Source organism: Eretmochelys imbricata, chromosome 7, assembly GCF_965152235.1.
Source record: "Eretmochelys imbricata isolate rEreImb1 chromosome 7, rEreImb1.hap1, whole genome shotgun sequence".
Taxonomy (NCBI): domain Eukaryota; kingdom Metazoa; phylum Chordata; order Testudines; family Cheloniidae; genus Eretmochelys; species Eretmochelys imbricata.
In genome coordinates this window covers 22,797,688-22,816,864 of record NC_135578.1, presented here as the reverse complement: position 1 = coordinate 22,816,864, position 19,177 = coordinate 22,797,688, and the positions used below count along the sequence as shown (strand labels likewise).

The 19,177-nt window shown below is 43.7% G+C and overlaps 1 protein-coding gene across 7 annotated transcripts in view; it reads left to right on the top strand.

Annotated features, from left to right (window-relative positions):
* The first annotated feature begins 8,629 nt into the window (after positions 1-8,629).
* CHCHD6 (coiled-coil-helix-coiled-coil-helix domain containing 6) overlaps positions 8,630-19,177 on the top strand; it is a 210,216-nt gene continuing 199,668 nt past the window's right edge. For all 7 annotated transcript variants that reach the window (XM_077822430.1, XM_077822429.1, XM_077822431.1 and 4 more), the window contains exons 1-4: positions 8,630-8,798; positions 13,208-13,349; positions 14,670-14,739; positions 16,290-16,434. In XM_077822430.1, the coding sequence (XP_077678556.1) occupies positions 8,709-8,798; positions 13,208-13,349; positions 14,670-14,739; positions 16,290-16,434 (447 nt within the window). In that variant the 5' untranslated portion in view covers positions 8,630-8,708. The remainder of the gene's footprint in view (positions 8,799-13,207; positions 13,350-14,669; positions 14,740-16,289; positions 16,435-19,177) is intronic.

Genomic DNA, 19,177 nt, shown 5'->3' with positions numbered 1-19,177 from the left:
TTGGTGTTAGCAAAGTGGGGATCCTAGGAGAGGGTGCTTGAAACACTGCATCTGTGGGTAGGGTTAGACAGCATGCTCCCTGAAATCCTAGAAGCACGAGGCCACCAGGGTGGCTGACACCACTGAAGTTGGACCAGCGTAGCAACAGCGGGAGAACTCTTGCAAAAAATTCCCTAGGGCAGGCAGGGCTTTGCAGACTGGTTCAAGAGTGTTAGTCTTGTTTGTGTAGACCTATCCCACCCCAAGGAGTAAATGCTGAGACTCCTCAAGACCCTGAAAATGAGGACTTTCTTGTTCTTCTGGGTGATGTGAAGAACAGACTATGAATACAAACTATTATCTGCTAAATCAAATGCCAAAGGATCAGCTGGGCAGATGTTCAGTGTGTCCATAAGTTCCCCTTCTCCAAGATTCAGTGTTCCCCAATATCATCTCTGAATGTCCCATATTGTCTTCTGCTGAGGAGCTTCTGCATTAGGTCTAGGACTGATCTTCCATCTGTTGTCTTTTTATGTCTGTAACGTCTCTGAGGCCAGCACAAGATATGGTCCATGAGTAGAAGTGTGTGTGTATGTTTTTTGGGGGGCTGGGGGAGATTAAAAATAGAGTAATGTATATTTTTGTTTGTAAAATAAATAAAATGAAGTTTGGTATAAACAGTAACACTTTCTCTCTCAAATCACACAGGCTGTGTAAATGTTCTTCAGAATCTTTTAAAAAATATATTTGCCATAGTTTATGTAACATCCCCTTTTCAAAGGGAAAGGCTGTGATTTTTGTACATAGTCTTTTATCTTAGCAATAACCATCTAACAGTATGGAGCTGAAGTGACTGGTTCCCAATTCCAAGTAATTAAGTCAATTAAGACTTCAGCTATCCTCTCTTCTTCCTCCTGGTGCTGAAGAGTGGGCTACCTGGAACTTCTTTTGTGCTGCACACACTCCATAGTCCTGTCTCAAATCTGATGCAGCTTTCAGAGCTGGTGAGCACTGATCCTGAGCTGGCCAGAGAGGTTACTCCAGAGGGGGCAACTTGCTACCAGGTGTCCACAAGGCTGTTGTCACCTTCGACCGCAACCCCACCTTCCAGAGCACTACTCCAAACCGAGCCACCTCCCCAACGTTGCCTGTGCGGATACCATTTTGTCTGCTGAAACAGTCATTCAGTTTTCATCTCTTCCTGTCTTGACTCTGACAGCTCCCTTATCTATGTCCCAGTCGTCCAGACTCTAGCTTGTGCAGAATGCTGCTGCGGCCACTTCCTATGACAAAGCAGCTTGATGTACGCTCACTATTTGCAGATAGTACTGTTTGAGAGACATGAATTTTAAGGTTTCAGAGTAACAGCCGTGTTAGTCTGTATTCAAAAAGAAAAGGAGTATTTGTGGCACCTTAGAGACTAACCAATTTATTTGAGCATGAGCTTTCGTGAGCTACAGCTCACTTCATCGGATGCATACCGTGGAAACTGCAGCAGACTTTATATATACACAGAGAATATGAAACAATACCTCCTCCCACCCCACTGTCCTGCTGGTAATAGCTTATCTAAAGTGATCATCAGGTTGGACCATTTCCAGCACAAATCCAGGTTTTCTCACCCTCCACCCCCCCACACAAATTCACTCTCCTGCTGGTGATAGCCCATCCAAAGTGACAACTCTTTACACAATGTGCATGATAATCAAGGTGGGCCATTTCCTGCACAAATCCAGGTTCTCTCACCCCCCTCCCAAAAACCACACACACAAACTCACTATCCTGCTGGTAATAGCTCATCCAAAGTGACCATTCTCCCTACAATGTGCATGATAATCAAGGTGGGCCATTTCCAGCACAAATCCAGGTTTTCTCACATCCCCCCCACCCCCATACACACACAAACTCACTCTCCCGCTGGTAATAGCTCATCCAAACTGACCACTCTCCAAGTTTAAATCCAAGTTAAACCAGAACATCTGGGGGGGTAGGAAAAAACAAGAGGAAATAGGCTACCTTGCATAATGACTTAGCCACTCCCAGTCTCTATTTAAGCCTAAATTAATAGTATCCAATTTGCAAATGAATTCCAATTCAGCAGTTTCTCGCTGGAGTCTGGATTTGAAGTTTTTTTGTTTTAAGATAGCGACCTTCATGTCTGTGATTGCGTGACCAGAGAGATTGAAGTGTTCTCCGACTGGTTTATGAATGTTATAATTCTTGACATCTGATTTGTGTCCATTTATTCTTTTACGTAGAGACTGTCCAGTTTGACCAATGTACATGGCAGAGGGGCATTGCTGGCACATGATGGCATATATCACATTGGTGGATGTGCAGGTGAACGAGCCTCTGATAGTGTGGCTGATGTTATTAGGCCCTGTGATGGTGTCCCCTGAATAGATATGTGGGCACAATTGGAACGGGCTTTGTTGCAAGGATAAGTTACTGGGTTAGTGGTTCTGTTGTGTGGTATGTGGTTGTTGGTGAGTATTTGCTTCAGGTTGCGGGGCTGTCTGTAGGCAAGGACTGGCCTGTCTCCCAAGATTTGTGAGAGTGTTGGGTCATCCTTTAGGATAGGTTGTAGATCCTTAATAATGCGTTGGAGGGGTTTTAGTTGGGGGCTGAAGGTGACGGCTAGTGGCGTTCTGTTATTTTCTTTGTTAGGCCTGTCCTGTAGTAGGTGACTTCTGGGAACTCTTCTGGCTCTATCAATCTGTTTCTTTACTTCTGCAGGTGGGTATTGTAGTTGTAAGAAAGCTTGACAGAGATCTTGTAGGTGTTTGTCTCTGTCTGAGGGGTTGGAGCAAATGCGGTTGTATCGCAGAGCTTGGCTGTAGACGATGGATCGTGTGGTGTGGTCAGGGTGAAAGCTGGAGGCATGCAGGTAGGAATAGCGGTCAGTAGGTTTCCGGTATAGGGTGGTGTTTATGTGACCATTGTTTATTAGCACTGTAGTGTCCAGGAAGTGGATCTCTTGTGTGGACTGGACCAGGCTGAGGTTGGTGGTGGGATGGAAATTGTTGAAATCATGGTGGAATTCCTCAAGGGCTTCTTTTCCATGGGTCCAGATGATGAAGATGTCATCAATATAGCGCAAGTAGAGTAGGGGCTTTAGGGGATGAGAACTGAGGAAGCGTTGTTCTAAATCAGCCATAAAAATGTTGGCATACTGTGGGGCCATGCGGGTACCCATAGCAGTGCCGCTGATCTGAAGGTATACATTGTCCCCAAATGTGAAATAGTTATGGGTAAGGACAAAGTCACAAAGTTCAGCCACCAGGTTAGCCGTGACATTATCGGGGATAGTGTTCCTGACGGCTTGTAGTCCATCTTTGTGTGGAATGTTGGTGTAGAGGGCTTCTACATCCATAGTGGCCAGGATGGTGTTATCAGGAAGATCACCGATGGATCACCTGATAACACCATCCTGGCCACTATGGATGTAGAAGCCCTCTACACCAACATTCCACACAAAGATGGACTACAAGCCGTCAGGAACACTATCCCCGATAATGTCACGGCTAACCTGGTGGCTGAACTTTGTGACTTTGTCCTTACCCATAACTATTTCACATTTGGGGACAATGTATACCTTCAGATCAGCGGCACTGCTATGGGTACCCGCATGGCCCCACAGTATGCCAACATTTTTATGGCTGATTTAGAACAACGCTTCCTCAGTTCTCATCCCCTAAAGCCCCTACTCTACTTGCGCTATATTGATGACATCTTCATCATCTGGACCCATGGAAAAGAAGCCCTTGAGGAATTCCACCATGATTTCAACAATTTCCATCCCACCACCAACCTCAGCCTGGTCCAGTCCACACAAGAGATCCACTTCCTGGACACTACAGTGCTAATAAACAATGGTCACATAAACACCACCCTATACCGGAAACCTACTGACCGCTATTCCTACCTGCATGCCTCCAGCTTTCACCCTGACCACACCACACGATCCATCGTCTACAGCCAAGCTCTGCGATACAACCGCATTTGCTCCAACCCCTCAGACAGAGACAAACACCTACAAGATCTCTGTCAAGCTTTCTTACAACTACAATACCCACCTGCAGAAGTAAAGAAACAGATTGATAGAGCCAGAAGAGTTCCCAGAAGTTACCTACTACAGGACAGGCCTAACAAAGAAAATAACAGAACACCACTAGCCGTCACCTTCAGCCCCCAACTAAAACCCCTCCAACGCATTATTAAGGATCTACAACCTATCCTAAAGGATGACCCAACACTCTCACAAATCTTGGGAGACAGGCCAGTCCTTGCCTACAGACAGCCCCGCAACCTGAAGCAAATACTCACCAACAACCACATACCACACAACAGAACCACTAACCCAGGAACTTATCCTTGCAACAAAGCCCGTTGCCAATTGTGCCCACATATCTATTCAGGGGACACCATCACAGGGCCTAATAACATCTGCCACACTATCAGAGGCTCGTTCACCTGCACATCCACCAATGTGATATATGCCATCATGTGCCAGCAATGCCCCTCTGCCATGTACATTGGTCAAACTGGACAGTCTCTACATAAAAGAATAAATGGACACAAATCAGATGTCAAGAATTATAACGTTCATAAACCAGTCGGAGAACACTTCAATCTCTCTGGTCACGCAATCACAGACATGAAGGTCGCTATCTTACAACAAAAAAACTTCAAATCCAGACTCCAGCGAGAAACTGCTGAATTGGAATTCATTTGCAAATTGGATACTATTAATTTAGGCTTAAATAGAGACTGGGAGTGGCTAAGTCATTATGCAAGGTAGCCTATTTCCTCTTGTTTTTTCCTACCCCCCCCCCCCCAGATGTTCTGGTTTAACTTGGATTTAAACTTGGAGAGTGGTCAGTTTGGATGAGCTATTACCAGCGGGAGAGTGAGTTTGTGTGTGTATGGGGGTGGGGGGGATGTGAGAGAACCTGGATTTGTGCTGGAAATGGCCCACCTTGATTATCATGCACATTGTGTAAAGAGTTGTCACTTTGGATGGGCTATCACCAGCAGGAGAGTGAATTTGTGTGGGGGGGTGGAGGGTGAGAAAACCTGGATTTGTGCTGGAAATGGCCCAACCTGATGATCACTTTAGATAAGCTATTACCAGCAGGACAGTGGGGTGGGAGGAGGTATTGTTTCATATTCTCTGTGTATATATAAAGTCTGCTGCAGTTTCCACGGTATGCATCCGATGAAGTGAGCTGTAGCTCACGAAAGCTCATGCTCAAATAAATTGGTTAGTCTCTAAGGTGCCACAGGTACTCCTTTTCTTTATGAATTTTAAGATCCATTTAGAAAAATACTCTTAAAAATACCCCCCCCCATTGCCTTTCTGTAGCTGATTTCATGGACTCTTGTGCTCTCTGTTCTCTCCACCTCTTTTGGGCTGGGATGCTGCCCTATGCTCCCCTTTGGTGGGGTCTGGCTGCCTTGATGGGCTCCTTGGACTTGTTGGCTCCTCCCTGGAGGGAACCATAGTGAGCAAGGAACCCATAACAAGCAAGGACAGGCTAAGACTTGAGCATAAAGGAAGACCAATGACAAGAAACCAGAGCAGACCAGCCAGATGTCATCCCAGACTGGGGAAGTGAATGGGGTGAAGAGGGTAAAATGCACCAGTTTGTGACTGACCTGTTTACCATATCCTGCCTATGGTATCTGAATTCAGCAGGCATCAGTGAGACAGAAGTTTTTCTTTCTTTCCTCTCCCTTCTCTTCTCTTGTGTGCATTTGCCTAAAGAGCAGGACCGATCATAACAAGAATAACACCAGCAGCAGACTGAAACATTCTTTTCTCCAACAAAGCCTTCTGGTACCAGCAAGAAACTTTTGAAATCAACATTTTCCCTCTGAAAGACTTTGAATGTGAATGAAATATGAAGGGGAACTTTCCTATAATAACTTTTAACGTTGAATTCCAAGAATTTTAATGTTTCTCTTTTGCTTGTCATGATTTTTTTTTTAACAAATGTTTGGAAGGATTGTCCTAGTGTGGCCATTATGGGAAAAGCATCTCTTTTACACAAGAACCTGAATCCACAATTAACAGTTTCATGTTTAAACAGGAAAACACGGGTTCTAGTATCACCTTAGCATCTTGGAGCCTAATACCCCTCTATCATAACATAACACGATGATTTGTTGGTTCATATATTTAATCTCATTAGTGGTGGAATAATTAAATAGGCATATCTTGCCAACTGCATATCACATTTTAGTTGTGCTAACTGTGCCAATTAACTATATTCACTGAGTAAAATGCACTAAATTAAAGAAATTAAGAGATTCCAAGTTCCATCATTGTAGCACCAAGCCTTTGTCTTGGAGCAAATCCAAATTGCCTTCTGTAAAACCTTTTAATATGTCTCCAACACAAAACTAATCATCATCTTCTTGCAAAATTTTTATTTTAGTAATTTCGTAGAAAGCCTTGTGTATCTAGATCCTAAAAGCTCTAGCATGACCTATACCCTCAGGATAACTGGATAGACCAAATAGTGGCAGATTTTCTTCTCTGTTTGCTGCTATATAATAGGATTGAATCTTGCCTTCTGTTCTTGTATGCCAGATGCAAATTTTTGAAAAAGTAAAATTCTTTTGGCAGGGTGCAAGGCAGCCATTTTTCAGGCTCTTTGTAATGAAATCCATCTATTGGGGTAATGATGTATTTGGATGATCACAGTCCTTGTCTTTTGTGTGTCCATTTGTCTGGCCCTGAATGTACATTGGGCCTTCTTTTATTTCTCAATTTTTATGAGAAAATTCAAAAGATTTGGATCAAGCTGTCAAATAATTCACCATATTTTTTGGGCAATGATATTTGCCACTGTTTTTCATGGACCGATAAAGCAGTAGTAATAAGTTGTATTACCTAATTATCTTAAAATTACTTTGGATTTCAACAAATATCCCATGCTTAGTTATGCCCCCTATAAGAGTCCACACAACTGCTTCACTATTGATTCTCTGAGGCAGTGGCTTTCAACCTTTCCACACAACTGTACCCCTGGCAGTAGTCTGATTTGTCTTGCGTACCCCCAAGTTTCACCTCACTTTAAAAACTACTTGCTTACAAAATCAGATATAAAAATACAAAAAGTGTCACAGCACACTATTGCTGAAAAATTGCTTACTTTCTCATTTCTACCATTATAATTATAAATTGATTGGAATACAAATATACTTACATTTCAGTGTATAGTATCTAGAGCAGTATAAACAAGTAAGAACTGTTAGTTTGTACTGACTTCACTAGTGCTTTTTATGTAGCTTATTGTAAAACTAGGCAAATATCCGAATGAGTTGATGTATGCTGGAAGCCCTCTGCATACCCCCTGGTGTACGTGTACCCCTGGTTGAGAACCACTGCACTGAGGTATTTTCTGTAATACATAGGTAGAATGACATGGAATGTTAGCTGCTTTGAGGAATCATTCTTTGAGTGTGATTGAGGGTAATATCTTTTCAAGGAGGCCTTTTAATAGATTAGCTATAATTCTGTCATTGGACAGAAAATCCAGCATTGGGAAACTGTCTTGCAGAGATGAATGTGTTTTATTTAAATATTTTGGAAACAAGTTATTTTCTCTTTGTCCGTTAACATGATACAGGCTCTGGGCACTCTTCTCTCTAAAGTTCTTTCACCTTAGCTAATGGAAGGTAAATAAGCAGGACACCTTTCTTTTCCATTTAAGTCTATGAGCATTCTAGTCTCTGCATTCAAATAGCTCCACCTTTAGTGCTCAAGTCTATGGGCATTCAGTCTGTCTCCACTATTGGTTATGAAAATTCATACATCTGTCCTATTTCAGCCTTCTCTTTTAAAGCATATGGCTACGCACCCTTCTTTGGTAAAATCTGTAGCCATTCTCTTCTGTTAAGTCTTTTAATAGGTCCTGCAGCCATAAATCAATAGAAGAGAGGTGGTGGAGGGTTGACTCCAAGGGAGGAAAGGCAACTGCCTGTACAAAAAGTCCTGTCAAATGCTCCTTCACCCCACCAGCCCCATAAAAAAAGTCCCTTTTAAAAAAATCAGGTGTTGCTGTCTTATAGCCCTAGGTGCTGCAGTCAAGAGATTATATGAGAATCTCCGCTTTAATTTAAAGGAAGTTTATAAGACCTCAAGAATCTGGAGAAAATTCATGAAGATGCAAAGCAAGTGAAACTAAAGGCTCAGAATTCAGAAGACAAATGATAGTCTAACATATATTTATTTTAAAAAACAACATATTTTGAAGGCCTGCCCAGCTCATGGTGTGGAAAGCTTGGGGGTTGGCAGTACTGCTATATAGCAGGGCTATGCACCTCTGGGAGGGTTGGGGGTGGCCTGCCTGAAGCCCTGGGGGAGGCTAGGATCCTAGGCTCAGCCTATCATGCCCAGTGGCTAATTCAGGCCTGAGCTAGGCTCGCAGAGGGTAGGCCGCCCCCTCTCATGCTTGCTGCTCTCCTGGGGCCCCTCATTCTGTCCTATCCAGACAGAGCCCTTGGAGGAACATCTACAACAACCAGACTACAATTCCCAGCCTGCCCCGCGGGCCATCGCCAGCAACGTGCCTCTCCATTGGCTGCTCCTCTGGCAGCCGCCAATGAGACGCGGGTTTGTTGGTTGGTGAACTAGGAGAGAGTTTGTGCTGCTGAGGAGGCTGTGTGTCCCAGCTTACGTGAGGGACAGGGTGGGATAACCCCCGTCCAGCCCCACCGGCATGGGGGGTAGCGAGAGCAGCTACGAGAACAGGAAGGTCTCGTTCGGGCTGGATGAGCAGGAGCGAGTGCGGGTGCTGCAGGGCATTAGGGTGAGAACTGGCTGGGATGGGGGAGGTGAGGGGCAGGGGCTGAGAGGGTCTGGGTGGGGGAGAGGGGCAGGGGATGAGAGGGTCTGGGTGGGGCAGGGGCCGAGAGGGGGTGGGGCCGAGAGGGTCTGGGTGGGGGAGAGGGGCTGGGGAAAGGGAGTGATACCCAACCATAGCATTGTTGCCTTTATAGTGTGTTAAAAGGCATCCCCCGCCCCCTTTCCCCAGAGCTGTTTAATCCATCCTGCACTCTTGACTTCTTGTGGGTTAAAGGAGATTTTACATTAAGGGCAGGAAGAGAGTGTCCAAGGGAAGAGACCATCACCCTTAATTAATATCACCTGGGGTACTATAGCAATTGGTGCAATGGAGACAGGTAGGGAGATAGGAGTTGTTGTGATTGAAGATTTGCTGCCTCTCCAGGGTGGGAATTGGAGCTGAGGAAGGAGGCCCTATCTGCATCATGATAGGACACCCTAGAGATAGAATTGGTGGTGTCACTAGGGTGCATTTTTCTCGGTTTCTGTCTTATCTCTGTATTTTTATTTCTCTTCTGTTATTCTACATTTTTGCAAGTTTGCCCTATTTCCTTTGTACCATTTGTATCCCATTGAGCTGCCTGTTTGCTTAGCCCCATGTGAAAGGGCTTGCTGAGTGAGACTGGATAAGTTTGTTCACTTCTTTTCCGCAGCTTCCAATCACAAGGATCTAATTAGGGTTGTTTCAGATTCCTCTTGCAGATCTTTGATATAGAGGAGAATCTAATCCTAATCAATTTTCTCTTTGCTGCTGCTTAGCTGGGCCCGTTTAGCGTTCAGCTCCATGTACCAACTACACAGCAAAGTGAACTGCTTTGTTAATTTTATGTTGCTGCTCAGCTGAATGGTGTTGGAATTAGAGAAACTTGTTGATTTATGAAAAAAGAACAGGAGTACTTGTGGCATCTTAGAGACTAACAAATTTATTTGAGCATAAGCTTTTGTGGGCTACAGCCTACGTCATTGGATGCATGCAGTGGAAAATACAGTAGGACGATTTTATACACACAGAGTACATGGAAACAATGGGTGTTACCATGTACACTATAATGAGAGTGATCAGTTAAGCTGAGCTATTACCAGCAGGAGAGAAAAAAAACCTTTTGTAGTGATAATCAAGATGGTCCATTTCCAGCAGTTGACAAGAACTTGTGAGGAACAATGGGGGAAAAAATAAACATGGGGAAATAGTTTTACTTTGTGGAATGACACATCCACTCCCAGTCTTTATTCAAGCCTAATTTAATGGTGTCCAGTTTGCAAATTAATTCCAGTTCAGCAGTCTCTCATTGGAGTCTCTTTTTGAAGTTTTTTTGTTGTTGTAATATTGCAACTTTTAGGTCTGTAATCGAGTGGCTAGAGAGATTGAAGTGTTCTCTGACTGGTTTTTGAATGTTATAATTCTGAATTATATAATTATAATTTTGAATGTTATAACGACGTCTGATTTGTGTCCATTTATTCTTTTACGTAGAGACTGTCCAGTTTGGCCAATGTACATGGCAGAGGGGCATTGCTGGCACATGATGGCATATATCACATTGGTAGATGTGCAGGTGAACGAGCCTCTGATAGTGTGGCTGATGTGATTAGGCCCTAAGATGGTGTCCCCTGAATAGATTTGTGGACAGAGTTGGCAACGGGCTTTGTTGCAAGGATCCTGGGTTAGTGTTTTTGTTGTGTGGTGTGTGATTGCTGGAGAGTATTTGCTTCAGGTTGGGGGGCTGTCTGTAAGCGAGGATTGGCCTGTGAGAGTGACGGATCATCCTTAAGGATAGGTTGTAGATCCTTGATGATGCGCTGGAGAGGTTTTAGTTGGGGGCTGAAGGTGACGGCTAGTGGCATTCTGTTACTTTCTTTGTTGGGCCTGTCCTGTGGTAGATGACTTCTGGGTATTCTTCTGGCTCCGTCAATCTGTTTCTTCACTTCAGCAGGTGGGTATTGTAGTAATGCTTGATAGAGACCTTGTAGGTGTTTGTCTCTGTCTGAGGGATTGGAGCAAATGCGGTTGTATCTTAGAGCTTGGCTGTAGACAATGGATCGTGTGATGTGGTCTGGATGAAAGGCATGTAGGTAAGTATAGCGGTCAGGAGGTTTCCGATATAGGGTGGTGTTTATGTGACCATCATTTATTTGCACTGTAGTGTCCAGGAAGTGCATCTCTTGTGTGGACTGGTCCAGGCTGAGGTTGATGGTGGGATGGAAATTGTTGAAATCATGGTGGAATTCCTCAAGGGCTTCTTTTCCATGGGTCCAGATGATGAGAATGTCATCAATGTAGCGCAAGTAGAGTAGGGGCATTAGGGGACGAGAGCTGAGGAGGCATTGTTCTAAGTCAGCCATAAAAATGTTGGCATACTGTGGGGCCATGCGAGTACCTATAGCAGTGCAGGGGCAGAAGGAGAGGCCCCGAGATTGTCGGGGCCTCTCCTTCTGCCCCTGCACTGCTATGAGTACCTGCATGGCCCCACAATATGCCAACGTTTTTATGGCTGACTTAGAACAACGCCATCATGTGCCAGCAATGCCCCTCTGCCAAGTACATTGGCCAAACTGGACAGTCTCTACGTAAAAGAATAAATGGACACAAATCTGACGTCAAGAATTATAACTTTCAAAAACCAGTCAGAGAACACTTCAATCTCTCTAGCCACTAGATTACAGACCTAAAAGTTGCAATATTACAACAAAAAAACTTCAAAAAGAGACTCCAACAAGAGACTGCTGAATTGGAATTAATTTGCAAACTGGACACTGTTAAATTAGGCTTGAATAAAGACTGGGAGGGGAAGTGTCATTACACAAAGTAAAACTATTTTCCCATGTTTATTTTTCCCCCCTATTGTTCCTCACGCGTTCTTGTCAACTGCTGGAAATGGACCATCTTGATTATCACTACAAAAGGTTTTTTTTTTCTCTCCTTCTGGTAATAGCTCAGCTTAACTGATCGCTCTCGTTATAGTATGCATGGTAACACCCATTGTTTCATGTTCTCTGTGTATATAAAATCGTCCTACTGTATTTTCCACTGCATGCATCTGATGACGTGGGCTGTAGCCCATGAAAGCTCATGGTCCAATAAATTTGTTAGTCTCTAAGGTGCCACAAGTACTCCTGTTTTTTTTGCGGATACAGACTAACAAGGCTGCTACTCTGAAAGCTGTTGATTTATGGTTATTGGTCCATTCCATTGATCTCTAGGAGTTCAGACTAAATGGAGGGAGCGCCGATATTTGTCATTATAGGAACTCTCACTAAATAAACAGGGGCCTCCCTGGCTTGTTCATTTGAATTGCAAAGCTGAATCCAGTCACAAGCTTTTATGAAATGAAATGGGTTTCCTCATTTTTGGAACTCGAAGGGGATTAATTTGTTTTTTTACAAAAACCTCAGATACTTTATAGCTAGTGTTGACCTTTCATTTTCTTTCAAGGAAATACTCACTTTTCTAGTTATTAATTTTGTACTTGTCATCACTAAAACATCATAGTCATTATGTAGATTATTTTACAATGCATGTTGTATGCCTGGAGCTGTGTTCCCTGGGATCTGTTGATAGGGTGCTGTGTGTGTTTCATTTATAGTGCAAGCAGAAGGGAACAGAGTTGAAGACCTAAGACCAACCTGACAAAATCACAATATGTAATCAAGATGTTAAAATACTGCTTATCTTGGGCAGTAGTGGCATAGCTAAAATCTATGGTCTGGTTTATGCTCTGAAGTGTGTCAATGGGAGTCTGGCCTGGGCATGGAAATTGAGCACCCCTTAATTTTGTCCATTAGGGTGGAGTGGCCAGTATAAAATTGACTGGTGTATCAGAAGAACAGTTAGCCCTGTCTATGACATCAAAAGCAAGGGCAGAAAGGCACTCTGAATTGAATTCCCAGGAGATTTTTGGGTGCATTTTCTACCTTTTCATGGTTCTGCACCCAAGTATGGGAATAGGCAATAAAATTGGAATTGAGCACATTCGTCTCCTCCATTTCATTATTGTTAGGTGGAAAACTCTGCCTAGACTTTTATAAAAATAGGAACTGAAGATCTACTAAGTAATGATCCTTCCCTGCCTCCCTCTCTCTCCCCTCCCCCCGCCCCGGTGCATAGAGGATTGTTCTTTATAGTTTGTTCTCCAATTCATTGTCCAATCTAGCCTTAAGACTCAATTACTTGACCTCATCACTTCCTGATGTAATATATTTGCTGAATGTGAATTCAACAACAGACAACTTGCTCTCAGATGATGTTTTAAAATAGTATAAGTAGCAGTATTTTGAAGCAGGATTAAAAAATAATTACCTGTTGAAAACTCCTCTTAATACAAAATAAAAATCAAGAATTGACTAACTTAATCTCTTCCCAACAAATTGCTCTAGCTCTCTGAAGATGTAGTGAACCGAATGAAGGAAACTTCTCAACTTAAAGGGGACCAGAGACCATCTTCCTTTCCTTCTCCCTCATCCTATGGCACTGCATCATCACCACAAGCTGCAAAAGGGAAGCCCAAGTGTACTACAGGTATTGTCAGTCTCCGCTGTGTCTGCAGTCTAAAATTTTGACACTGTTGGTCACTGAGGTGTGGTTAATGCCTTTATTACACACTTGTACCTTGTCAGGACACGCTTGTTATGTTGAGTGGCTTTTCCACTTGTGTGGGTATCAGTGTGATTACAAAGATTGGGTATTCATATTGTTGCAAGAAAGCTTTTTGGGTGAGGTAGACAATGTTGTATGGTAACTAGAATGGTTGGGAATCTTGGGTTCTGTTTCTGGCTCTGCCAGTGAATCTGTATGACTCTAAACAAGTCATCTAACTTTTCAGTGCCTCTCTGTTTTCCCCATGTGTGGAATAGTAGTAATACCCATTTCCTCAAATATTTGTGTGACTTCATTAATGTGTGGTAAGGTTCTTTTGAGATCCTTGGATGACAGGTATGGTAGCAGTTCAGAGTATTACTCACAACCATGTTTCTAAAAGGGCATTAGTCATGTCAGCTCCTTTCAGTGGACAGGGAATCTGCTGTACGTATGTCATGTTATTCTGCAGGTTCAGAAGAGAAATATTTCATTAGCTGATACTAGCTATTACCAGAAAGAGAAGAGGAGAAACTGGCAAAGCTCAGCTATTTAGCTGCATGCTTAAAGACTTGTTTTCTCATTCAAGTCAGCTGATTCTTGTTTTACTCAATGGTGCTCAAATGTGTATTGTTGGTACATCTGTCATTGCTCCCATAAAAGCCTTAAACAGAAACATTCTGGGATCCAGAGTGCAGCAGGGGGTTGGTGAATCATTCCTTTCCTGCCAGAGACCAGTATTCATTTGTGGCCAAAGTCTTGTTTTAAAAGTGGGTTTAGTGGTGCCTCATCCTTGTCCCTGTCTGTGAATGTCCCAAACCACTTTATAATTTGATCTCTACTTAGGAGAGACCAGTGCTGGAATAACAAAGGATGCAGCAGGTTTGGAGAGAGATGCTTTTGCAGAACTGGGGAAAAGGGGTGTAAAATAGGTTAAAATAACGTGAGCGCTTGAGATGGGTCAGGGTTGAAGTGCATCAGTATCCTCAGATGGAGGAAGCTTGCATAACACTGTCATTATGCCTTGTTCAAGGCAGTATTGTCAGCCTCTCACTTACATGAACGCTAAATTCAGCCATAAAACTTTTAAAAAGTTTTCTTTTTTCCCATTGACTTTTCTTATTATATTGAGTGTTCCCTTCATAGAATGTTGCTCATTTGTTGAGAATTTTCCTCTTCCCTCTGATGATGTCCATTCTCATGAAGCGAAGGTAGCCAGTGTTTTTTTCCACAGTCATCAGTTGCTTCTGTTCCTCTCTTCAGGAATCCATCCACCAAGTACCAGTAGCTCTGGTCAGAAGCCCTCTGAGGCGGAGGAGGACCTGTACAAAAGGTAGGGGGATGTTCTTCCTGTCAGGAGACAGCCACCTGTGCTGCCTGGGCCACATACATGCCATGTGTAATGCTGCATTCTAGAGTTCAGTACAGTGATGATTGTATGTGGTGTTGCGTAGTATGTTTTCAATGAGATCTTAATATAGGTAAAGGCCACTGGGCATCTTTTGGTGAGAGAGCACGTGACTCTTGGGGTTGGAGATGGGTAAGGGGGCTGGGAACCAATGGGAAGGTGTTTATAGAAATGTCGGAGGAGCGAAGAATGCTTTCACATGATTTTCTGTGGGTAGTGGAGAAACACATGTCCACTGGAGCCTAAAGTTGTCTGCCTGTTCTTGCCTCCTGAGGAAAGTGAAAACCCCTAAGACTCTTGTTGTTGAGTCCTTGAAGAAACTTCTGCCCAGACCTCAAATCTATTGATCAGTTTAACTCTGCATATGAGTGAGAATCTCTGTAGTTATACCTGAAATAATGTTTGTCCAGACACTGTCAGCTTCTTCTCCTGATGCCTGCTCCACTAGACCTGGTGGCTGCCAGCCTTTTCCACTGTGCTGTGGGTTTTTCCTGTATGGGGCGTTTTGGCTTAACAAGGTGTCCGTGCATGTAAAGGTACAGTGAGAAAGAGAGGAGTTGTGTGAAATGTGGTCCCTGCTGTGTCTCACCCTCAGGAGTCTCTGCTGCTTTTTCCAAGGGTGGAGGACAGTAGGAGGTCTAGCTTCTCTATCGATGGAGGGTTGTCTGTTATAAAACTGTTGCCATATGTTTTTCTAGCTTCTCTAAATGCCTTTTCCTGGTCTTCCTTTGCTGCATTACTATGTCCATGCTTTCTCTGCATGTCACACAAGTCTAGCTTTGGGGATTATGAAAATGAGTCCTCTTCAGTGCTATTGTTGATTATTCAAGCTTGTAAAAGGGATGCATCAAACCCACTGTCCATAACTGTGTGTCTGACACACCTAGTGAACTCTCTGGGAAGTTGGTTCTGTTCTGTTCTTTAAAGAGATGGTGAAATCAGAATTGCTGGTAGACTGTGGACATGTCTCAAGGTTGCTTCCCCGACATCAATCATCCCACTTACTCTGCAGAGGGCTCCTTCCCACTTACTCTGCAGAGGGCTCCTTCTGTCTCGCAGGGCCAGGAAAGCAAATAGCTAAGGTAGCGTTGGTAGTAAAATTCAGCTAGGCAGACAAACTTCTTTTTTTGTGGCCTGCATCTTATTTTTTTAAAAGCAGCTTTATATATAGTTTATTAAATCCTTTATTCTCACTGTTTTGAGGTGACTGTCAAGTGTTTAAGAGCCAGACCTAACTGAACTGTAGGTTTAGGTGCTTTGTGCCCCCTTGTTTTTTAAATTGTTCAGCACTGAACTTTCAGGTCATCTTTAAAGTTCATGGTGCTCCAAAATTCCCACAGAACCCTGGGAGTTGTGAGCAGGCTTTGTCCCAAGTAAATCACACCTCTTCATGTTCCTGGCTAAGGGTAGGACAGATTATCCCATGAGCCTGTTGCTGAGCACCTTCTCTCTGCCTTTCTTTGGTACTGATGCAGGTATGAGCGAGAGCAGGCACTGGTCCAAGAGGAACTGCTCCGGCTGGCCAAGAGGGAACGGGAGGCAGGCAGCGAGTGTCTCAATACAACTCTGCAACGGGAAAAGAACAGCACCAATGAAGAGAGGCAGAAAGCAACTCGGATGGTAGGTACAAAGCAACATATTCCCAGGCAGGAGGAGGGCCTGAAACCTTTCCCCTTTGAGGGATCAGTTAAATGCCATTTATTTGTGTAATGAGTTCAGCAACTGCTGCTTAGTCCCAAGTCCATGGTAGTTATCATCTCATATCTCTTAGCCTGCTGTAGTTGGCAAGTCTGTCATGTAACTAACCTTAGGCTGAGCTTTTATGAGAATGGTATAGCATCTGGCTACATGCAGGTGGGCGCATTGTCTGTGGGAGAGTGGAGTGGAGATGGCTGGCAAGAGAGCCTGCTGCATATGTAGGGTTGGGAGGGACTAGCATTGTGGCAACCTAGGCTGGATGGAGCTCTGCTAAGCTACTACATGTGTGAAATGGGTATTTTTGATGTAGTTACAGACTTGACCTGTCTCAACTTTGCTGTATCTGGACTGTTGAGTAAAGTTACAGGAACACCTGAATAGTCAGGAGTAGAGTGTCTTATAAGAACTGGCTTCTTGTTCTTAACTATAGTGACATGAGCTGTCCCGTTATAACAATGTGAGGATGATGCTTGCCACAGTGAAACTGGTCCTGGTTATCAGTAGACAGCGAGGTGGATATTTAGACTAATTCGCCGAGAGTCACATTACTTGTTAAAAGGACAATGTCTAGACGAGGGAGGGAACAGGGCTGGGAGTTGAGTTCTAGGTTCTATTCCTGTTTTTTCCCTTCCTCTTCTTCCCACCCCCTGCCCCCCTACCAAACTGATTTGCTGTGTGGTTTGGTTAAATCACAAATCCCTCTGTGCCTCCATTTTTCCATCTGTAAATCGGTGTTGATACTACCCCACCCCAGAAGGCAAGTGAGGTGTAACTTGGTTATGGTGCACTTCGGCTCAATAATAAATTATAACTGTTCCAACATGCTAGCCTGCTGCCTTTTCATATTGATTTCCCTGATGGGGTTCATAAGTGACCCCTGTGAGGCAAGTGATTTCCTTTGAGAAACAGCAATCTCTCTGGTGGAAGGGTTAAATACAAAAAAGGAGTTGATATCTAAGGCAGGTAAGAGCTGTGCATCTGGATGAGACATAGCAGCTGGTAAGTAGCACTTACTCCATTCCCACCAGGAGGATAATTCCTTTCATAAACGTAATTAACAGACCTTTGTAGAAAGTGGCAGTGAATTAATTTCTAAATCTGAGGAGATGGCACTGCTCAGTGAGAAAGCCCTCTCTCCAGGAGTGAGACACACAAGAGCTGTTTGGGAAGAATGTGACTGAGATGTGTCAGCATTATCACTGAAATGTGCCCTTATGGCTGGAACAAGCCGGGACCTGACTCTTAGGGTATGTCTACACTACAATTAAACATTTGCGGCTCCTCCATTGCAATTTGGGCTTGGGCTACGGGGCTATTTAATTGTGATGTAGACAGTGGGGCTCGAGCCCAGACTCTTGGACCTTCCCAGGGCCTGGGCTCCAGCCTGAGCCTGAACATCTACCCCAGTAAAACAGCCCCACAGCTTGAGCCCCGCATGCCTGAATCAGCTGACCCGAGCCTGGCATGGGTGTTCGTTTGCAGTGTAGACCTACCTTTTATGTACAAATGTTGTAATCACATCAGAGTGTAAAACTTAATCCTCCAGAGTACGAAGCATGGAGTTGCTGGGTACGTGACAGTTTGCAAACACAAAGCGGGTTCAAATCAGATTTTTCTTGGGTAACCCATGGAATGTAAGTAGTGAATATGCAGCTTATGCCCAGAATGTGGTGTTAGAGAAACTGTGGTCAAGTTTATTGCTGTGTAGTCTCCTCCATTGATCACTGACATGAAACAAATCTGAGAAACCTTAGAAATCAATGAGAAATTTTGGGTTGTCTACTTTGTTCTGACAAGAGTTAGGCAAGGGTGCTGGCTACTTGTTCCTGGATAACTTTAACATGTCAACTCTTTACTATGGGGACTCCTACATGGTATATTTCCTCTCAATTCCAGGCACCCTTTGAATATAAGGTTCCCCACTCTGGCCCCTCAAACTGCCTGACCTCTGTTTGTTAGGAATGAATGTCTTTCCACATCACCCCAAAACTTCCCAGTTAGTGTTTGAAGGCCCAGGACCCCCTCTTGCAGTTCCTTGTACTACTTGAATGGTAGCTCTCACTTGTCAGTATCCTTGTTTGTCAGGATTCCTCCGTTTTCCAGCTCCTTGGTCTCTTAGTCTGGAATGGTGGCTGAGTGTTGGCTGTTGTCTTCAAGCCTGGAACATGAGGGGAGTGATGGACTTGGGCCATCCTTTGACCCCTCTGCTTTATCTCTTGCTTTTAACTTCAAATGATAAACAGCAGTGTGTATGTGGTTTTATGGGTATTGATTGTATTATACAGCCAGTCAAGATTGCACTGTCATGCACACAGAAGCCAGGGGGAATAAACTTTCAGGTGTTCTGTGCTGTGTTGCACAAGAAGGGTGTCAAAAAAGAATGGGATTGTTGTTTTATTTGGGGCAACTGAGTTGTCTGCCTTCAGCTATTCAAAATGTATTAGGACTTGAAGATCATGCCACATATTGTTGGAAAGCTAATTTCTTCTAGATTTGCCGTAAGATCTTGGTGCTGAAATAATTTGGCTTTTAATACCCTTCTCTTGTGTAGGCAGCTCTACTATGTAGCCATGCTCTCTCTTTACCATGCCACTTGTAGGCCATAAACCTGAATACAACAGCTATATTTTTAAACAATTTCATTTTGATTGTGCTGAAAGTCACT